The sequence below is a fragment of the Chroicocephalus ridibundus genome, chromosome 2 (assembly GCF_963924245.1).
Source record: "Chroicocephalus ridibundus chromosome 2, bChrRid1.1, whole genome shotgun sequence".
NCBI classification, from domain to species: domain Eukaryota; kingdom Metazoa; phylum Chordata; class Aves; order Charadriiformes; family Laridae; genus Chroicocephalus; species Chroicocephalus ridibundus.
Genome location: NC_086285.1, coordinates 32,975,017 through 32,995,213, shown reverse-complemented (window position 1 = coordinate 32,995,213; position 20,197 = coordinate 32,975,017). Strand labels below are relative to the sequence as shown.

At 39.7% G+C, this 20,197-nt stretch overlaps 1 protein-coding gene across 1 annotated transcript; it reads right to left on the bottom strand.

Annotated features, from left to right (window-relative positions):
* Positions 1-3,000: 3,000 nt before the first annotated feature.
* Positions 3,001-19,856, bottom strand: TSPAN13 (tetraspanin 13). Its single transcript, XM_063324952.1, has 6 exons — positions 19,699-19,856; positions 7,475-7,642; positions 6,082-6,162; positions 5,110-5,223; positions 4,678-4,788; positions 3,001-3,491 (listed from the first exon to the last, which is right to left on the bottom strand). Exons 1-6 carry the CDS (start codon positions 19,759-19,761, stop codon positions 3,417-3,419), a joined length of 612 nt encoding a protein of 203 aa, XP_063181022.1. The 5' UTR covers positions 19,762-19,856; the 3' UTR covers positions 3,001-3,416.
* Positions 19,857-20,197: the final 341 nt, after the last annotated feature.

Genomic DNA, 20,197 nt, shown 5'->3' with positions numbered 1-20,197 from the left:
GGTTCTACTAGTCTACATGCTATAGATGCAAATACACAAGCTAGATCAGCCTGTAAGCATCAAGAAATTTTTGAATCTCAAATTCCTTTTTTGCACTCAATACTATGGCTTTATAGTTTGCTTTTCACCTCAGACAAATTTTCAAGAATCTTAATAGTTAAATGGTGAACTTAATTCTGCTCTTTTCATTCTCTTCTCTAAATAGATTATTTGGACGCATCAAGCTGAGATAGTGTTACTAAAATATATCTTTCACTTTCATGAGAAAACCTGGGAAAATAATTTCTGAAGTATATACATTCAGTAACTTGAAGTGCACAGGATGAAGAGGGTTTCCAGAATTCCACTACCATTCAGACAATCTTTAAATAATTAGGCCTAAAAATAATAATGCCAGCTAGTAACACCAGCACGTTACTCCTCAGTTATCAGCTATAGCTTTTAAAGTAATTTTTACAGGTACCAATTCAAATTACCATTCTTTAATAGTTATTTTCATATCAGAGGAGTCAGATGCTGTGCAGTGGTATCAGCATGTTAGTTAAGATCTGGATTCACTGTCTCAGACAAAGAATTATTATTTTATAGCCAGTTATTTTTATGTGGTAAAAATGTGTAGGTGTCTTGAAAGAATTCAAGACATGTTTCTACATTTTCCAGAATAACCAATTTTAAGAAAGCATTTCAATGGAACTAAGGTCAAAAGACATCTAATGTAAGCATTAAGAATGCTTCAAGTCAAACTGCTCTGTTGTTTTGCTAGTCTGCTGTTGTAAATAGCTTATAGACAATCTGGTTACAATTAAGCCCAATGCTCAAACAGTCAGATAAAAATTAAAACGCCTCCCTAGAAACCAAACAAAAACCATCTTTATATGACCAAAACTATTTTCTCAAGAGGAAAAACTTTGTTCGGCAATGAACAAAGCAAACTTCAAAGGCAAAACCCACCAAGAATAGGTATAAATAAAAAAAAATAAATGCTCTATTTCAACACATCAGAACATTTCTTGTACACTGACATGCAAGTCAGACCTCTTCTGAGGGAGGCTAATCTCTTCCCCCCCACCCCCAAACAAAGTCAGACTCAATGTGTTTTATTGCCCCCATTAAGAATCAAATTCTGAAAGTGAATCCACATCTCTGATGTGAATTTCAGGGTTTGCGGGGTTTTTTATTTTTAAATCACAATAATAAAGAGCAAAGTATTATTAATATGATAGAAAAACTTCGAACTATAAGATCCACTGATCTTTTGACTACTAAAACAAATTCACACTAAGGGCTCCAAGACATGAGCGTTTCTAAAGTAGTAACATTTTCAGTACTTTTTCAGTGATGCGTATTTACACTCCAATATCACCTACCATATCTACAAAAACAGACCCAGCCCAAGCTAAGTAAGAAAAACAATTAGGAAAAAAGTCAAAATTGAAGCAGCAAAACAATATTATTTTAAGCTTCATGCACTCTCTCCATAAGGCTTCTCCTTTAATTTATTACAGTAATGTACAAAATACAGAGCCTGTCTAGACTAGGAAAATTAACTGAAAACAGCAACGAGATGATCACCATTCTCTTGACATGTATTGAGAACGGCTGTTTAGCTGCTTGAACAGGCCAGCACTTGGGTAAAAAAAAAAAACAAAAAAAAAAAACCTGCGTGCATTTACATTATACTTCAGTAATAGTCTGAAGGCTCTTAAGATCTTTCAGTACACGAGTGGGCTCTTATACTGAGCACACAAGTATGTGCTTGAAACAGACACCAATGCTTCTCCACCTATGCAGCAGTAATTCACACACCAAACACCAGGAGATGGCGCTGACAGCAGATGTTGAACAACCAGCTACACCTGAGGAGCAGCTCTCTCCAGCAAGTTGGTATCTCTCGGCCTTCAGGTTCAACTCTTCCCCTTCGAAACCTCGAGACAATTCCTTCTTTAGGAACACTGGGCACATGAAAGTCTGAAAGTGTTCTGATGGGCATGTATTTCAACATCTTTTTGCCACAGGAGCAAGGAGGCATCTCCCTAGTAAAGGGAGACTGAATGAGAACCCACTTCTGTCTGCCCTCACTGTCTTCCTTCCCACCTGGCTCAGCTGCTGTATTCCTTGGCAGATGGCCTTAACTCTTCCCCTTTTCTTTCTGCAGAGTTGTCTTTCAGGCTACACCAGCTGCCTACCACACCAGAAGCAGCAACTGAATGAAGAAAAGGTGCACTGCAGGTCTGCAATTCAGTGTGATTAGAAACAAATGGAACATTATGCACCTTGGGTGTTTAGATGTCTGATATCCAGCTGATGTATCACTTTATTACAGTTTGGAAGAGGGACCAAGCTTTCCTTCAGCTCAGACAACACTTACTAGATGGATAATCTACTGTTCTAACTTTAATTATTTCCTTTCTTGTTTTTTTTAAAAAAACAAAAAACTACTGGAAACCATTGTTTTCTTGGTTTTACTTTTTTTTTTTTTTACACATCATTCAATATCTCATGAAATCAAGACTGTTAGCTGAACGACGGAGGAATATATACTGCTGAGTTATTACAACAATAATTTTACACCATCTGAAAAAATAGCTGTACAACAGCTTTCCAGACATCAAGTTTCTTACATTAAAGATGACAGACCACTATTGATTCTGATTTTGTGCAAATACCAAACTTCATTCACTTGTCAAAGAAAAAAAAAAGTTTCAAGTTAATCAGCTGCAGATTACATTCTTTTGGTTTTCTTCATTCATTTTCTCATTGTGAAGATACCCACTAAAAAGTAAAGAATTACTTTTATTCTCAACAAATTGCTAAAGCTACCAGAAAGCCAAAACAAACAGGGAAGGGGATGGGTGAAGACTACAGTAGTCATTAACATACACTTACGTGCACTACAGAAAATAACATCTTTATCTTCTATTTTTACCTTAACAGCAAAGTGGGAGACCATTATTAAGACAAAAAGTTGACCATAGTTCATCCTAAAGCCTAATCAAATCATACAATCCAACCATCCACCATATATTTTTATTATTTTAATGAGAAGTCATGTGAATTTTTTGTAATCAATGAATACAGCAGAAAATACTTTCAGGTTTTTTTGGACACCACAGAAGCCAGTGCTATATGACTCACTGTATAGAGTTCACCACATCGATTTATTTAAGTGATTTAACCGGCTCAGAGCAGCAGTCTGCCTCTGCCCAGACACTGAACACACCAGTCTACTTCAAGATAGAGATTCTTAGAAGAAAAATAGTGGGAAATTAAATATGAAAACTACAAATTTCTTATGGAAAATAAAGTTTTCTTTTGGTTATACGTAGAATACCTATTATGGAGAAATACCAAACTATGGAGAATCAATAGTTTGAAGCAGACAGCACAGAAAGAAGATTCAGTCCTTTATAAATTTATCAAAGAAATGCACTGGGGTTTGCACGGGGATCCTTTTGGTTCCTGTATCTATATGTCAGCCAGACTCCCAGAATCTGAAAACAAAAACCAAAGATATTATTAAGCAGAAGGTCTCCACCCCATCTTCCCATCAGTTTTACGGAATTTGTTTTAAACATAAAATCCTGACAATAAATTTTCAATACACAAGTTGAGGATATTTTACTGTTGCTAAGACTGTACAACCACACACCAGCTTTCTTAATTAGGAAAAAGAATGCACCCTCTCAGAAAGAATTCAAGAGAGAGAACAAAGCAAAAAAGCCAAAACTGTACCTGCAATGCAATGCAAAATATTTCTCATAGGCATGTCTAACATTACTCTTCCCCTCCCCAAACGATAAATATTCATAAATCTGTTTTTAGTGTAATGATAAACAAATCCTCCAAATAGTTTCATTTTACAGTTACCAGTATTTTTCTAGTACACTTTCAAATCCCGTCGTTCCCTCCAACAACCTTCCCCCCTCCCAGCAGCATCACATTTTTAGTGGAGAAATTGAGGGCAGATGTCAGAGTGATTCTGTTTAAGTTGCGGTTATCTCTCTTGTTGTTGTAATATCTACAAACCTTCTGAAAACTACACGAAGCAGCAGCAGGAGTATCTTCACATGTACTACTGTGAGGTTATGAAAGACCTGCTCAGCGTATTTTTTTGTTCACCAATCAATAAAGCAAAGTATATATGTATCACATAGATACTAAAGCAAAGAGTCAAAGATCTTTTAAACTTGATGTTTAAAATACAGTTCACTCATCATGAAACTGTACCTTTGCACTCCAGAAGGCACCAAAAAAAATCAATCCCAAAACCAAAAAACCCGAAGACTGTGTGCGTGCACAGGTGAGGGGAGGCGGGAAGAACACAGGAAAAAGGTAAAGCAATGGCACTCTTCTAATTACCTTTGGAGAACGGTAAACCTGAATAGCTAACTTGCTGCAAAACTTAAACTTCACAGCACCACATTTTAATGTGGTGTCTGGCTGCAGTTTGTAGTCCAAATAACATAAAAGTTGCAAGAAGTCCCAGTGTTGAATAATGACAAGCCCCCCTTTTGGCAGACTTAAGCAAGGTTATAGTCTGGAAAAATTTGCCATAATTAATTTGACTCCTGAGATAGTACTAAGAGTTCCTGTATAAACCACCTAAAATTAATTGCTTCACAAAACAAAGCCTTAAAAGTGGGGAAAAAACACACAATTTTCTAACCTCCTACTCACCTCTGTGAAACCGAAGAAGAGTCCTATGCCTCCAACAAATCTCAGCACCATTACAGAATGTTCTTCTATTATTGGTGCACATGGTTGACAGTGGTGACTTCTAAAACAATCCTGTAGCAGACACAAACACAGAATTGCACTCCATTTTCCAATGACTCTTTGTTGATTGAAAGCACCTAGTTATCTCTGTAAAAGACTGCCAGCCATGGACAAAACTCTAGCAGTTTTAAAAGACTCCAAAAACTCAAGTACATAAACAACAATTGAGTACAATCTTTGCAGGGTGCTGTGTGATTATGTTTCTAATAAGTTACCTAAAGAGCTTAGTATCATTGGAACAACTACCTTACACATTTCTTAAAAAACTCTGCTTTCTGCAACTATGAACGAACACAATGAAGTTGTAAGTTTTTTCACACTCAAAGAACTTACAGAGGCGCAGGTTTCATTCGGATCAAAAACTCTGAATCCACAACAATTCAAATTTCTCTCAATGTCTGTTCTCGCGCTGTTAGTGTTATTCCATCCCACCTCTAGAAGTTGACTCTAGAAGGCATAAGCAAATACACATTAGATCAATTGAAGTGGTTTTCATTTCATTGGAAAACAATACATTAGGCCAAGCTGATAATTCCCTAACTAAAACCTTCAGATCCTGAAGTCTAACAGGATAATATATTAAAGAATGACTTGAATGTTCGAACAGCCTGTCTAGCTAGTGAAATAGAAGCATCTAGCAGCAGCACATTCATGGTTATAATTAATTTTCTTCCTTTCTTTTTCCTAAACCCGGAAGAGCACTAGTAATGGGACATGCAACTAATCTTATGGGGACTGCTCAGACTTTAAACAAAAAGTGTGCTTACATATAGGAAGCTGACTATTCAGTCACTGTACCCTTGCTTGCGTCTTACACAGTCAAGAATTAAGTTTCCATACTGCATGGAATCTGGTTTTACTTTCATACTTAATGGTCACCTCGGTTCTCAACGTAGCTATGACCTTTTCACTTACACAAGAACCATACAGTGGCTTTATCATCTTTACATTATGATTGTTGTAGATTTCCTCAGCTTATCTGCAATTGCTGAACACATGAGATAGTCAAGATATCGTGCTGCTACACTTGTGACCATAAACCTACACAGGAAGCTTAAAAACAAAACAACTTTTTAAAAAAAAAAAAAGGACAGTTGAAAGCAATTTTAGAACGCAGATGTACTTCTTTCTAGCTGCCACAGCCAAGCACTGCCTAAGGTCTAGTCCTTATGCTGATTGTCTTAAAATATGCCCTCTTCATTTTGTGGAAGACTATATACATGTTTAAAAAAAATATGTGTATGTACATATATATTTATGGTATTGTGCTGTAGATTAACTGAGAAGTCAGGAAACTTTTCTTACCTGCTGTTCCTTGTTTAGTGCTAAACAGGCACAAGAGACAGAAAACTGGACAATGAAGACTAGCAAAAGAATAATCATGTACTAGAAACAGTAGTTAAGGATACACTCTCAATTTAATTTTGCTTTTATAACATATACGTTTATAACACCTAGTGGTGTTCCTTACTTCATTGGATAACAATAGGCCCTTTGAAAAAAAAAACCAAACTACAGAAGTAAATTCTGATTGGATGTAGAAAAGATGACCTAAATAGTGTTCCCAGAACTTAATGACCATATATTATCCCTTTTTGGCTACTGCTATACATAGCTGTTTTCTGGGTTAGGTGTTTCTTGCCCAGCAAGACAACATGAGCAGAAAGGTTAATAAAAGGGACTTTGAGAGAAAAAAATCTACAGCTAATTTCTCTAGCTTTAGGGACTAATGTTGTTACTTAATGACACTTCACTTAAATAAAATAGTAAAGAAGATACTTTTCTGGGTATTACATATTCAGAATTTTTTTTTCTTAAATGACATAGTCTTCTAATTAATACAAAAGGTAACTGTAAGGTAACTTTAGCCTAAATTAAAAAAAAAAAAGTGAGAGTTGCTTTTGGAACACAGCTTCACACACTTTTGGACTAATGCATCTGAAAACAGTATAAAACAAAAAGAACAAACAGGCTTTGATACTAAAGATCATGTTTTGAAAGCTGGGCACTGTCTTCACAATTTGGCTGCTGTGTTCAGAGGCAGATACTTATCTCACACAATTAAACTGTTTGCAAAGTGAAGGTCACTACCTATTCATAGACTGCAACCAGAAAAATAAGAATTTGATCTGATTAATCTTTTCTCATCCAAACAGATCAATTTTGTTATGCAAGGCAGCACCACAGGCTGCTTACACAGCATCAGTAAGCAGAAAGGGGCAGCAAAACACACTGAGAAGGCCTGTGCTCATTTCTAGACTAGACATGAAAAGAAAGTGCTTTTTGACAGCCTGTATTACCCACAATGAATTCCCCTGCCAGCTACAACCACCTTGTTATCTAGAAGTATCACCTTTCTCTACTGTTAAATATTAATAGTTTACATACTCTAGCTTGGTGTAGGGTTGAGCACACAGTAAGAGGCAGCTGTGACTCAGCAACCCACCAGAAAAAGCTCTCAAAAAATTAAAATATTTTGATTTTTAAAAAGAGGAGACCTTAATACTTCTGTAAGGGACGAAAAAAAAGGAAGCTAGACCAAAGTTAAGGGGGAAGTTTAATTTAGACTGCACTTGACCAAAATAAGATTGTGAATTTCTGTTCCTGAAGCACTTCCCACAACAGCCTCAGCTGACAGAGCAGGCTGTTTACATGACTTGAACCAAGCTGCAATCCATGTAATGCATCAGAAGGATACAAAGAACAGCAATACTTGATGATGTTTCACTGCACCAATCAATCCGACTAAGGCAATAAGGAAGAGGAAGATTCCTACTGCAATTGCCACTCCAACAACTCTGAAACTAGAGATGAGGCCAAAGCCAATTCCCCATGCCGCAATTCCAATCAGCAGCAGGCTTACCAGCTGGAGGGAAGAAAAACCAAAAAGTTAGTCTGCGTATTAAAAGAGGCTCAGCCTACATACAGCTACATTCTTTACATTAACAGTGTTATTAGAAAGGTACAATTTTTCTTTCCAGTGCAAAGAGAATCACAACCCTAAACAAACCAATCCTCCACTTCATCGCAGAGATAACTTCAGTTCCAGATGTTTTAAGGCACACATATTCTTCAACACTGTTAATGTGGAGCTGTTACAACTTAATCTGCCTACTAGTCAAGCCACATCACACTGTGATGAACTAGAGAGACCAAACTGAAGTGTGGATTATAACAGAATTGACAAATTAGCTAAAATCATTGGCATGAATTCACAGAATGGAAAAATGAAAATTCAAGATGTTTTCTGAAATACAGTGTATTTAAAGAAAATAGTATATACAGTCCACAGCTCTGAACACATAAAAAAGTGCACTTTGCCAAAACCTACTGTAATCAGGAATACAGCTGTAGTAATTAATTATCGAAACACAAAAATACTTTTTAGATCTGTATCTCAAGGACTTCACGTAGTAAAACAATAAAGGCACCCTGTCTCTGCTACATATTTCTTCAAGAAAATAGGTCTACTATGAGGTCAATCCTATTTCTATTCCCAAAACACTCTTCTGTTTCCTTCCTTTTAAAGATGGTATTCGGGGAAGGCAGACAGAATCTGTCCCAGTAATTTTACTGAAATTTATTGTTTATATGGGCAGGAAGCTCCAGCCTTTCCTGTTTCCATGCCAAAAACAGAACAAAAAAAAAAAAAACTTCAACATGCAAAGCTGCAGAGAAATTTGTAATGAGGTACAGCAGGAGGGAAGGAACAGACAAATCCAGTGCAGATGTCCAATGCGCAAGATGCCCAACACTCTCTTGTTTGAAAGAGTTAGACGTACGTGTAACATATCGCCCATTATGTTGTCTGTTAAACAACACCAATTCAACATGCAAGTTTTAATTTTTAAAAACCCTGACCTCAAAAAAATACCCAGAATTTGTATCATTACTTAAAAAAAACCAACAAGATCAAACCACAAAACAGGAAGGGTTTAGTCTAGTCCAACTACTTAGCTTTATTCAACAACAAATACAGAGTAAGCACTTACACTTGCCCACCAGCTTGCATTCAAACAAGACGTATCTCATGATGTTTTACTGCTTATCCAGATGGGTGAAATAAATAAATAAATAAAGAGTAAATTTCCAATTTATCCATTATTTCAGTATACTTACCTTAGAGCAGGGCATTTTTTTTTTAATTTTAATACCAAATATGTCTGTATATTTTTTCAACTTAAGTACCTTTTGGAAGGCTGACCTATGTAATGCTACTTCTGAAACATGGAAATCAAGAATACTGTAAAACAAGTAGTGATGTTCATCAAGATCAAAACACAGTGGGTGTTTTTTTCATGTGTTCCCACAGGAACACACCTCAAAAAGATATTTTTATCAAAAGCCAGTAATCCACAGAAGAAATTTAAGAGAGTCAGCGAGAAGCAAACGGAAGATATTTGTGATACCTACAACTCTCTCACAACGTGAAGAGACAAAAGAACACTATAAAATTCAAAGGAATTGTTCAATACCAATAGAGGTTTAGGATTAATTCACATTTGTCTTTGTTTCTCAAACAAAAAGCCTTAATCGCTATGTTCAGTTAAAACCAAAACACTGGGTCAACATGTCATGAATCTAAATTACAGATGGGGGAAGAAAAAATAAAACAAAACAAAAAGCCTTGGCTCTGCCCAGATTTTCGGAATGCATTCTGCACCAAGCTATAGACTGACTGATGTTGTTATTATGTTAAAAATTAGCCTTGCTAATTAGACAGTTAAGTGCAAGATCTACCTGTTCTGATCTATGCCTGTTCACTTTATTTCATTGTCTCATACCACTGGGAAGATTTATTTTTCCATGTAGGCATCAGAAGTGAACAGCAAAAGAAATCCCATAATCCAATTTCCAATCAGAAAGTGCTGGCTGATGTCCTATGCTCTACGTCAAGTTCTAAGCACTGAACTCACATTGCCACTACATAGCTCTTCAAAGTGTTATCTCATAAAAAAATCTCAAAGGCAATGTCAAATTTCAATTTATTTCACAAAGAAAAGCAGAAGAAACTTTCCTCCTAATGAGCAACGATTTTCCTGCCTGAGCTATGACTGCAAATGTTTATTTTTACCGATCTGCCTCCAGGATACCAAAACGAGTATTTGTTCAACTCTTTGCTCATTTCATAAGAGGTCTAAAACAATTAATGAAATTAGTTTTAAACTATCAAAATCAGAAGAAAAGACCTAAACAAAATCTGTGCCTAAAACACCTATTGGATAAATGCAGTGTGTGAGCTGCAGGGTACTGGTTACTTCTTGCTGCTGTTACTCATCTCAGCTTCCATTATTTCAGGATACGTACATGAAATTAGTGTGTATGACACTGAAAGTTATAACCATGACCCTCCTGGCCCAAAAAGCTTTTGTGGCAGAAACAGCCGCATACTGAATCTAGAACCGCTACAGTTTTCAAGAGGAAAAAAAGCCTCTCTGGCTTTTAAACCCGCTGTTGAACCCCGGATGTTCAGGAATCAGGTGACCGGCTTTGGAAAATGAAACAACATAAGATAGTTTAGTTTCTCTTTTGATCGTATTCTAGTTTTAGAGCCATCAGCCTCATTTTCAAGCTTTACCTCCATAATACCAAGGCTATATTTTCTCTCCTTTCACAAAAAAAAAGTAGTTTAAAGGAATTAGACAATGGGCATATGGAAATTCAGTATGATTACAGGTCCATGTTACTGGGCTCTGGATGGCAAACTATGTGAAAATGCCGTATCCAGACAGCCAGATACATGATTTGGATGAAAATAACTATCAGTTACTCCAATTTTGGACACTTACGATTGTAGAAAACTGATCTCGTGTTTCAAAACTGAAGTGGAGACTAGACGTTTACTAACTATTCCAGAAACAGATTTAGTACTAAGTTTCTGTCTCCTCTGCATGTTGACTGAGAGATGAAATGATGGCTAGCCCTTCATTTTAGGTTTGGATTGGACAATCCGAATGTTGAGCAATAAAACTATATATATATATAGTTTTATAGAGTCATAATGTACAAAACTAAAGTAAACGCATACTAGTACAAACAGGAAAAATAACTTAAGCTGTTTTGGGAAAGGGTTTTACAACTTTGTAAAACAATGCAAGGCTCATAGCATTAGCTGCTGTTTAGCAGCTAGAAATGACTAGTCAACAGTGTTATTCCAGTGTTTTGAAACAAAAGAACTGAGATGCAATATTTCTAAAAGTGAAGCTGCTGAGACTTTGTAGTAAAACCTACTTGAAACAAAGTTACTTAGTGGCCTTAATTACTTTCAAAATGAGTAATGTGTACATTCTAAATGTACAAGCTTCATTTACTTATAAAGAAGTCACCTGCTTCTGGTAAATAAAGGAAAAAAGACTTCCTATTGAGCTTTATTTTACTGAAACCACATCTTACAGCACTGGAACTCCCCCAAAGCAAACAGTGTCATCCTTGGAAGACTGAAGTACACGTGAAACTCCATTTTACCTACATGAGTTTACTTACATAAAGCTAGCCCCGGTTTACTCACACTTCAAATATTCGCTTGATAAATCTACCAGAAAGACATGAAATCACAGTCCAGTTTTTAGTGATTAGACTGATGTGGTTTCCCACAGTAGTCTCATTAGTAAGCTGAAGAGGTATGGGTTAGAGAAATGGCCTGGTATACCTTATGACAACAGGCTGGACTGCTGAGCTTAAAGGGTAGTAATCGATGGCTCAAGATTATACAGTATCACCAACAAACTGGGTGGTAAGACAGAATTCTCAGTATCATCCTCAGAAAATCTGTGGATGATACTAAACAAGGCAGAGCGATTGACTCTCCAAACAGAGATTCGACTCAGATGGACCTTGATAAACTTGAGGAATAAATCAACAGGAACCTCATGAAGTGCAGAATTCTGCTCTTAGGGTCCTTCAGTGGAGCCTGGGAACAGACCGGTTGAATAACAGTCTTATTGAGATAGACCTGGGGATCACGCTGGTTGCCAAGCTGAATACCAGCCAAGAGTCTGCTCTCATTGCAAACAGGGAAAGCCAAGAGGTGTGCAATCAAAGGAAACTAAATGCTGGTGAGACTGTAGCTCAAATACTGTGTCCAATTTCAAGCCCCCCAGGTTGAAACGGAATTTGAGAACCTGGAAAGAGTCACCAAAATGGCCTGGAGCCTTGAGGATGAAGTTTGAGAAGCAGGTGATGGAGCTGGGTTTTAGTCTGATAAAGAGGCAGCCTAGGGATAATGTGAAGCAACTGAAGCTGAAGGCACATTGCAAAAACAACGGAGGCAAGTTCTTCTCAGTACTGACTGACTACAAAACAAGAAGCAACAACCACAAGTAAAGGCTTGGAAGGTTCAGACTGGACATCAGCAAAAATATCTGCAAGGTGATTTTGTGCCCTACTCAGAGAGGCAATAATCTTTTTTCTTAGAGGTTTTCAAGACTCAGTAGACAAAGCCACTGCTGGCAAACAAGTGTTAGTCGTAATCCTGCTCTGAGTAGGAGCCTCGACAGATGAGCCCTAGAAGTCCCTTCTAACCAAAACTCACACACACCACAGCTAGCTCTTCCACCATGGAAATTTTGCCACTCTCCATATGAAAAAGACAGATTTAGGGACAAATTTAGCACTTCCTAAGGACTCGTTTAGCCCACCAAATAGACTACCACCAGCTCCTAAAGCCCATACCAGCAAAAAACCCTCTTACAAGCAGTAAGGTCCCTCAATAAAACAGCAATGAACGATTCCTCAAAAGTATTTACACAGCTCTCAAACTGAAGCATTCTGTCTCACAGAAAGATGCTACAAGCACACACTGTCCACAAACCAGAAAAGCAACACAGAGCTATGGGAAGTGTATGCATGTGTGGGGGCATGACAGCTAGTATTTTAAATTTAATAACCTCATTTATTATACATTATCTTCTCTCTCAATACAAACTCTAGCAATCTTATTTAAAAAGCACACACACAAACACGGGCTTAGCATAATCCAATATATAAACTCATCAATTTCAAATTAAGTGTTTACCAGAACAAACCTACAGGTAGCACAAATCCTAAGTGAAGATCAATAGTTTTCACTATGAGATTGAGTACTTTCTCTATGGAGTAAAAGGAAAAAAAAGAAATTAAGAAAATCAAGCATATTGCCAATAGACAAAATGTTACTCCAATGTCAGCATCTCTACAGGAAAGATTTTAGGGACTGTTAAGTTCAAGATCAGTGGAATGTCTCAGACTCCCCTTAAAGTGACTTCATTATATATTTTTATATATATACATATATATATATACACACACTCTTGAACTTCATAGATGTTTCAAAAGTAATCACAAGTTTGACTGTCCTGTTCTCCAGTTGACTTATTAACATGATTAAAGCATTAGTCTTTACAGTACTTGTTGGGGTTTTATTTCCCCTTACTGCTGCATAAATGACTACTTCTACAAGACAAAAAAATCTCCTAATTTGGTCTGTTCTTTAAGTTCTCCTGTGCATATAGCTGCTCATTTCCCCTCACTCCTGTACTGGAAAATGCATTTATCTTTACACTTACACCTTGTGTACTTATCCACAAGCTTATAGTCTACATTACAAAAAGAAACCAAGATAGTGACAAATGATTTAGCCAGACAAGCCACTGAGAAACAATTCAAATGCTAAACCCAATTCCGCCTTCCTTCAACGGCAAGCCACAAGCAAATCTGCTGGTTTGACTAACTAGCAACTCTTCAGCATTTCAACTAGCTTGGACTGCTTGCTAGGAAGGAAGTCATATGCAAAAGTTAGTGTTCTCACTGTTTTCTTGTAGCCTTAGCCCAAAAAGGCGCTGATAAAAACTGCATTTCAGAACTTAAATTTCAAGAAATACAGCCTCACTATTCCCAGGTAAAGAGATTACATAGCATTTATACTGGTATCAGCAAAGGAAATATTTACAGAATAGCTGTCAAGCTGGATATGGAACAGGAACTAAAACTAGAAAGATTACACACATGATGAAACACATCCTCCCTAACCTCTCTCTCCACATATAAATTCATATTCCACTTCTTTTAAGGGGGCTTTAAAGTTTAAACTTCAAATGGTATATATTTTGAAGGTAGAGATTTTCACCACCCTCCCCTTCAACTTAGCCAACCATTTCTGCAAAGCCATAGAGAATCTAGAAGACAATTCTTCTGGTTCCCTGCACTTCATCTAAAAACACCACATTAAAACAGTGGGCAGTATAGAGTGGTGCGTCTTTAACAAGCTATGACTAAGCTAAATTGATTTCCATCACAGCCGTAAGCCAGCCAACGTGTAAGCAACTTTATCACCTTACAGTACTTCTTCAGTTCTACTGAAAGCAAAGTAAAGGCTGAGCAGTAAGCAAAGCTCTGGGTACCTCCATAACATTTCTAGTAGAAAGTAGAAGTTTCTACCTGCCTTACTTAAATGAGTGATCAGTAATCTGGTTACTCAACAGCCTTGAGACACTGATGTGGAACAAGCAATTTATGAGAGGCAGCATTCCTACCTCTTATCAGGAAGGCCAGTTCTTTCTGTTTGACAGCCTAGTTCAGAGTTCTTCATGTGACAGGCCAACATTCATTTGTTCTGACCATGCAATGAGCTTCTTTCATATTAAAATGGTAGTGAGATTTAACCCCTGTTTTATACTCCCTGGTCTTTGGAAATGCAAACTTTTTGCTGTGTAGCAGGAACAACTAAATTCTGAAATGTTCACTTTTGATTGCTTGTCTGTTCATTGTTTTTTTTAAGGAAATGAAGTGTTTTCAGGAAGCCCAGTGATCCCACGGATCCTTCTTCCATACATATATCTCCCTCAACACGAAAACAACAGCAGAAAAAACACAATTAATGATTTAAGCTACAAGGCTACTACAGTGCATTCAAAAGGCTTCTCGACAATTGTGCTGGTTTTAGAGTGTCCATTTGCACTGCAGGGATGGCTGAAAGCATCAGTGGTATCAAAACATACCATGCTCCGTATAGCCTCCCCATTCTGTGCCTTGTTGCTCTCCAGTCCTTTCACTAAACACAGCCTGCCTTCGTAGCTCCAAATGCCACTATGCACTCTCCGCAAGGCGAGTGAAAAACCAAAAGCCACTCACATCTGGTCTACAGACCCAGCACATGTCTCAATTATGACCTGCTACCACAAAACACTGTCACTTTGGCTATAAACTGACACACAGTATAGCTGAGGGCATTCCCAAGCACTGGTGAAAAGTCTTAAAATACGTATCTATATTTTTGCTGTAGTCACTGTGTTCTCAAATGTGAGCATAGAAACCTTCCCAAAATGCCAAGAAAAACAAACACAAAAAATCCCCGAAGACTCAACCGACATGACCAACATTAACCTTTGCTGCCATATAGCTGGGAGTTTCCGTACCACTGTTTATTTACACGTCAAGAGTAAATAGCACAGCTTACACCACCGCCTTCAAAATGTCCTGAGAATAACGGAAACGGCTCCAACGCAACCTGCTCCACCTGCTGAGCATCCCATTAGGACAATGAGCTAAAGCGGCCCAGCACAGGCTGGTGCTGGGGCAAACTCTTGACACTGTAATCCTAGACGGTGACCACAGACCATCAGACACAGCAAACAGCAGGCTATTTATCGGTTGCTTCTTACAGCTGAAAACAAATTATACAAACCAAAATGGAATTGAACTCAGAGATCACAGGTTCATTTACCCCTGTGAGAGAAACTGGCACATGAGGCAAGAACTGTGTTTCTCTAATTTCTGTCTGCTAGTACCTGGCTCTGCGTAGCCACTACAGCAGTCCGGAATTATCCGAAAACACAGAGAACAGACACATTCCCTTTCCCTAGGAAAATCCAGATGTTCACCCAGCCTCAAACAACAGGTTTCCCCAATGCAGAGAGAAGGGAGATGGAGTTAGCAGATCTGCATGGAAGATGCAACATCATCAGCCCTCTGCATTGGGAATGCTGCAACTAAGACGAACACTATTACAGACGCTACCATGCCAAACACATGCTGTCCAAATCTGACAATTTCTGTACTCATCTTTGTATACTTCCATAACACAGGAAAAATAGATTTTGATAAAGAGGGCAGAATGCACTAATTACACTTTCAATAAATACTGCACCCAGAGAGCAACAGGCAGCAATAGAAAAAAAAAAACAAAACAAACCCTTTCAAATGCACTGCTTTGGGAAAGCACTGGATGGAAAAAACAGGACAGCCTAGAAAACAAGTTGAGAGAGCAAAGTATTATAAGAAGTAAATGATTTTGATAAAAGTACTTTCTAGTGTTAAGAGGTAACATGGATGCTCTTGTGGAATGAACTCTGCACTACTAAAAAATACACGCTTTTACTGGCAAAGCTACCATATGTTTTACTTTAAATCAAATGGCCACTCTAGGTGCAAGAAAAACTGAAAGCCCGCTTAACAAAACAAAGGCAAGATGTTTACATACTAACAACAAACAGTTCATGTTTGCAGTTGCAGCAATAATTAAGTAGCTGCTCAGGTGACAAAACCAGCACACATCATCCAAATGAACTGACTGTATTTTTTTTTTTTATAATTTAAATATTTAATCTTGTGGCCCAGCTACCAGTTCAGTCTTTCATCACAAGCTACGACTTAGGAATTTCCCTTTCCTTTCTGAGAATCTGATTTGAAATAAGATAGCAACTGTTCACACTTCAACACAATTACTCAAGACTTCCTTGGAAGGAACACTGTCTACCTAAGGAAATCCTTGTCTGGTTAAAGTGAGCAAATAATGGTGGAGCCAGCACCTAGGGTTCTCATACCTGGAAGATTAGAAGTCTTGGGTTACGTACACATCCTTCAATTTGGCTGAACTCTCTGGACAGGCATTTTAAACAGTTTGTATGGGTTTGCCATTTGATGGGAAATGTAAATATGATTGAATAAAGACAAAATTGATCAGAAACCCACAACTAGTATTTTAAAGATCTTTATATGTAGACAGTTCTTCCATGTAAGACTTCATTCCAGCAATACACGTCATTATATACACACTGAGTCAACAAATAGTCTCAATTATTTTTCTCTACTCTTCCATAAGGAACCATACTGAAGTCAGCAAGACTCAGCATAAATGCCAGAATTACTCATATAAAATAAATTTAAAAATAGAATCAGGGCCTAAGGACATTAACTTAGCCCAGAGAAGAATCAAAAGTCATCAGCAAAGTGCCATCTGAAAAGAATGTTAAGCCAGCAATTAGGTTAGTGGGTTTCTGGTTTCTCGCCTTAAACCAGTAACTGATTTATTACTGCCAGGACATATATTTTTCCTGGTTTACTACCATAAAAAAGTAAAATGAAACAGAATTTAAAAAAAAAAAAACAAAAAACCAAACACAAACAAACAAAAAAAACACAAGCTCCAATATCCTAGTCTAGGAGTGTTTTTAAAAAAAGCAGAATATAAACTGTAACCCCCAATATACAGTTCTGAGGGTTAATTCATTCCAAGCATGTGATACAGACACATCAATGCTAACTAGAAAAACATTCAAAAAGTGTTACCTATTTGACCTTATATCCCTTCTTAGCCCAACTACTCCCTTCCCACCAATGATTACTGTGAATTAACATTGTTTAAAAAGATGATGATGAAATTCTTGCTCTGGTTGTCTTCTGTATTTTTCTCCATCTGGGAAAAAATAAGCCCATCATTCATTGTGCTGTTGCAACCCAGGTCTTGTATTGTCAGGTTTTTGTCTAACCAAGGAACAGAGAAGCACACACAATTTTTCTAGATCAACTCCACCAGGCCAACTAAATACCTTAAATATTATTTCTGCAACTCAGAATTTGAAAGCCTATACTTGCCTATAATTAATAAGCAACAAGCAATAGCAATCAGATACTCTAGTTACTATAATTCAAGGAAGTCATTGCTTCCCTTTAGCAAAAAACATATGTTCTGCATCGGTCAAATGAAAGAATACCAAGCGACACCCACAAAGTAAATTCCACTCAAGGAGACATCAAAGCAAGATTAAGGTCATAGGTGCATTGTACATGTATCACAAACAGGACTACAGAGGTCCCAAAGATCAACCCACCCTTGCTGAGGCCAAATACACCCAGATGATCTACCAGACCCTGGTTACACCTGGTTAATAAATGGCCATAGGAAAAGCAACAGCATCTTCAGAAAAAACACCTGCTGTTCACACGACATCAAAATGAGATTTGTGGATGTATTATGTTACAAAGATCCAGATTGCTCTCACTCTTCTGTCACTCAAGAAGTAATAATAACAGAAAGAAGTCTTGCATTAACCTCCGTTTTATTGAAAAGAGAAAACAGAATGGGACAATCCACCTATAACCCATTTCCTGGGATGGGGCAATCCCACGAAAAGTCAGCCAAGATGATCTTTTGAGGTGCCTTCCAACCTGGGATATTCTATGATTCTAATTTTCCTTCATCGTGACAGTCTAAACTTACCCCCACTTACAGATGCTAAACAAGGCAACGCTTACCTGCTCCCCTCTATTCTGGCTGGGGGTAGCATGGGCAACCCATAGCACCACAGGGATCCTGGGTGACTTTCACAGTGGGTAGGCTGGGCTACCTAAGCATGCTTCAGAAACTTTTTCAGGGACTTACTATACTCCTTCAAGGAAGCACAGCCTCTCCTATATTAAGGTTTTTCTTCTTAATGAGGGGAATGAGGGTCACCTCATACACTCAAGAATATAATAACAAAGAACTCTGGCTTCATCACAGGCCCTTCTACATCCATACATGCTCCGTCCTGGTGATTACCATCAGGTCCAGTAACCGCCAGCTATGAGAACTGTTTGTTCTGATGAACAGCTTTAGACCTGTTTGTCCTTCTGTTTCGCCTTCAGTTGAGATCAGGCAGTGCTTTCAGAAAAGCACTGATACAACTGCCTAGAAGCACTGCCTGACCCCAATCTCAGTCTGCCAAAAGTCATCCCCAAGCACGACTGTTAACATGAAACATTAGAGGACATACTACCTCTCCAGATGTGCTGTGAGAGGAAGCCATTACACGTACTCCTGTTTCTTGCTATTTCTGTGTCATTTTAAAATAGATAATGAGTAAAAAAAACCCCACGGCTATACCACAATTGGAGATTTCATTGTTCTCTGTCGCAAATAGGTCCTCCAACTTGCACGAACAAAACCAGGCACCTGCCTGAAGATCCCCAGCAAGTCAGTTATTTCAGTTTAGCACACTACTATTATTTTTTTTTTCCCCTCACACATTTGCCCACCACCCCGAAGCAGCCTGACTTCCTAAATTCACTGGTCCACCCCAGGGCAGAGCAGGGAAGCCGGCTTACCGGGTAGCTGGGGGTCTCTCCAGCACCCCCCCCCCCTCCAGTGTGCTCTGGTCCGTACGGGCCTCGTAGGGCCCAATACACCGGCTTATTTCGGTGCTCCTCTTTGGCAGAGGAATAACAAAATAAACCCTTCCCCGGTCACCCCTGGGTTGGCGCTGCGACCTTTCCAGACGCGGAAAAACGGCACCAGCGGGCCGGGCCTCCCCTCGCCACGGGGCTAGCCCCTGCCCGGCCCGGACTGCCGGAGGGGACGCAGTGGATGAGACACCCCCAGCCCCGGCGGGCAGCGCTCGCCGCGCCACCCGCTCGGGGACCGCCCTGGATTTTGATCCCAGGGAGCCACGTCCCCGCGGTGACAAAGCCCGGCCTGACCAGTGCCACCCTCCCCACCCCCCAATCCGGAGGCCGCGACCGAGCGGCAGCGCGAGCTCGGAGCCGCCCCCCGGCCCCTCAGCACCAGCCCGCAGCGGGGAGGCAGCCTCAGGCCGGAGTGAGCCCCGCCACCTCCCTACGGTCGAACCCCCAGGGCGAGGGAGACCCCGCTGAGGCAGCCCGCGCCCCTCCCACCGCCTCGCCATGCACCGTATAGAGCAGGTTGAGGGCGCAGAGGCAGTTCTTGGAGCAGGCGAAGCCTCCGCACACCATCGCGTTGCCGTTACAGCCACAGCCACAGCCACAGCCGCCGCCGCCGCCGGGGAACCGCGCAGCAGGAGGCCGCCGCCGCCCCGCCCCACCACCGGTCGCCAGCGCGCGGGCGCGGCCGCAGCAGGTGAGCGGCGGCCGCAGCCCGCCGCCGCGCCCGCTGATTGGCTGCTCCCGGGCGCAAAGGTACAAATATGCAAATGAGAGGCGCGGGGGGTGCTGGGAGCAGTAGCGGCGCTGCCTCTCCGTTCCCTCACCCGTTATCGGCGGGCACCGCGGTGTTGCGTGTCGCCCCGTTCGGTAGGTGAAGGCGGGTGGCCTGCCAGGGCCTGGGTACCGGGGCTGTCAGTGCTGCCGGAGGAAGCCATGTGTGGCCCGCGGGTACCTATGAGAGAAGCTGGGGAGAGAGGAATTTGGCTGGGCTTTAGCAAAGGGTGGG

Bases quoted from the DNA above. Each gene is read 5' to 3' on its own strand.
- TSPAN13 (XM_063324952.1), bottom strand. From the start codon at position 19,761: ATGGTGTGCGGAGGCTTCGCCTGCTCCAAGAACTGCCTCTGCGCCCTC. The intron at 6,163-7,474 runs GTATCCTTCTGA...TACTGTTTCTAG, and splicing joins ATCAAGTATTGCTGTTCTTT to TACATGATTATTCTTTTGCT. The intron at 5,224-6,081 runs GTAAGAAAAGTT...TATGCCTTCTAG, and splicing joins CACTAAACAAGGAACAGCAG to AGTCAACTTCTAGAGGTGGG.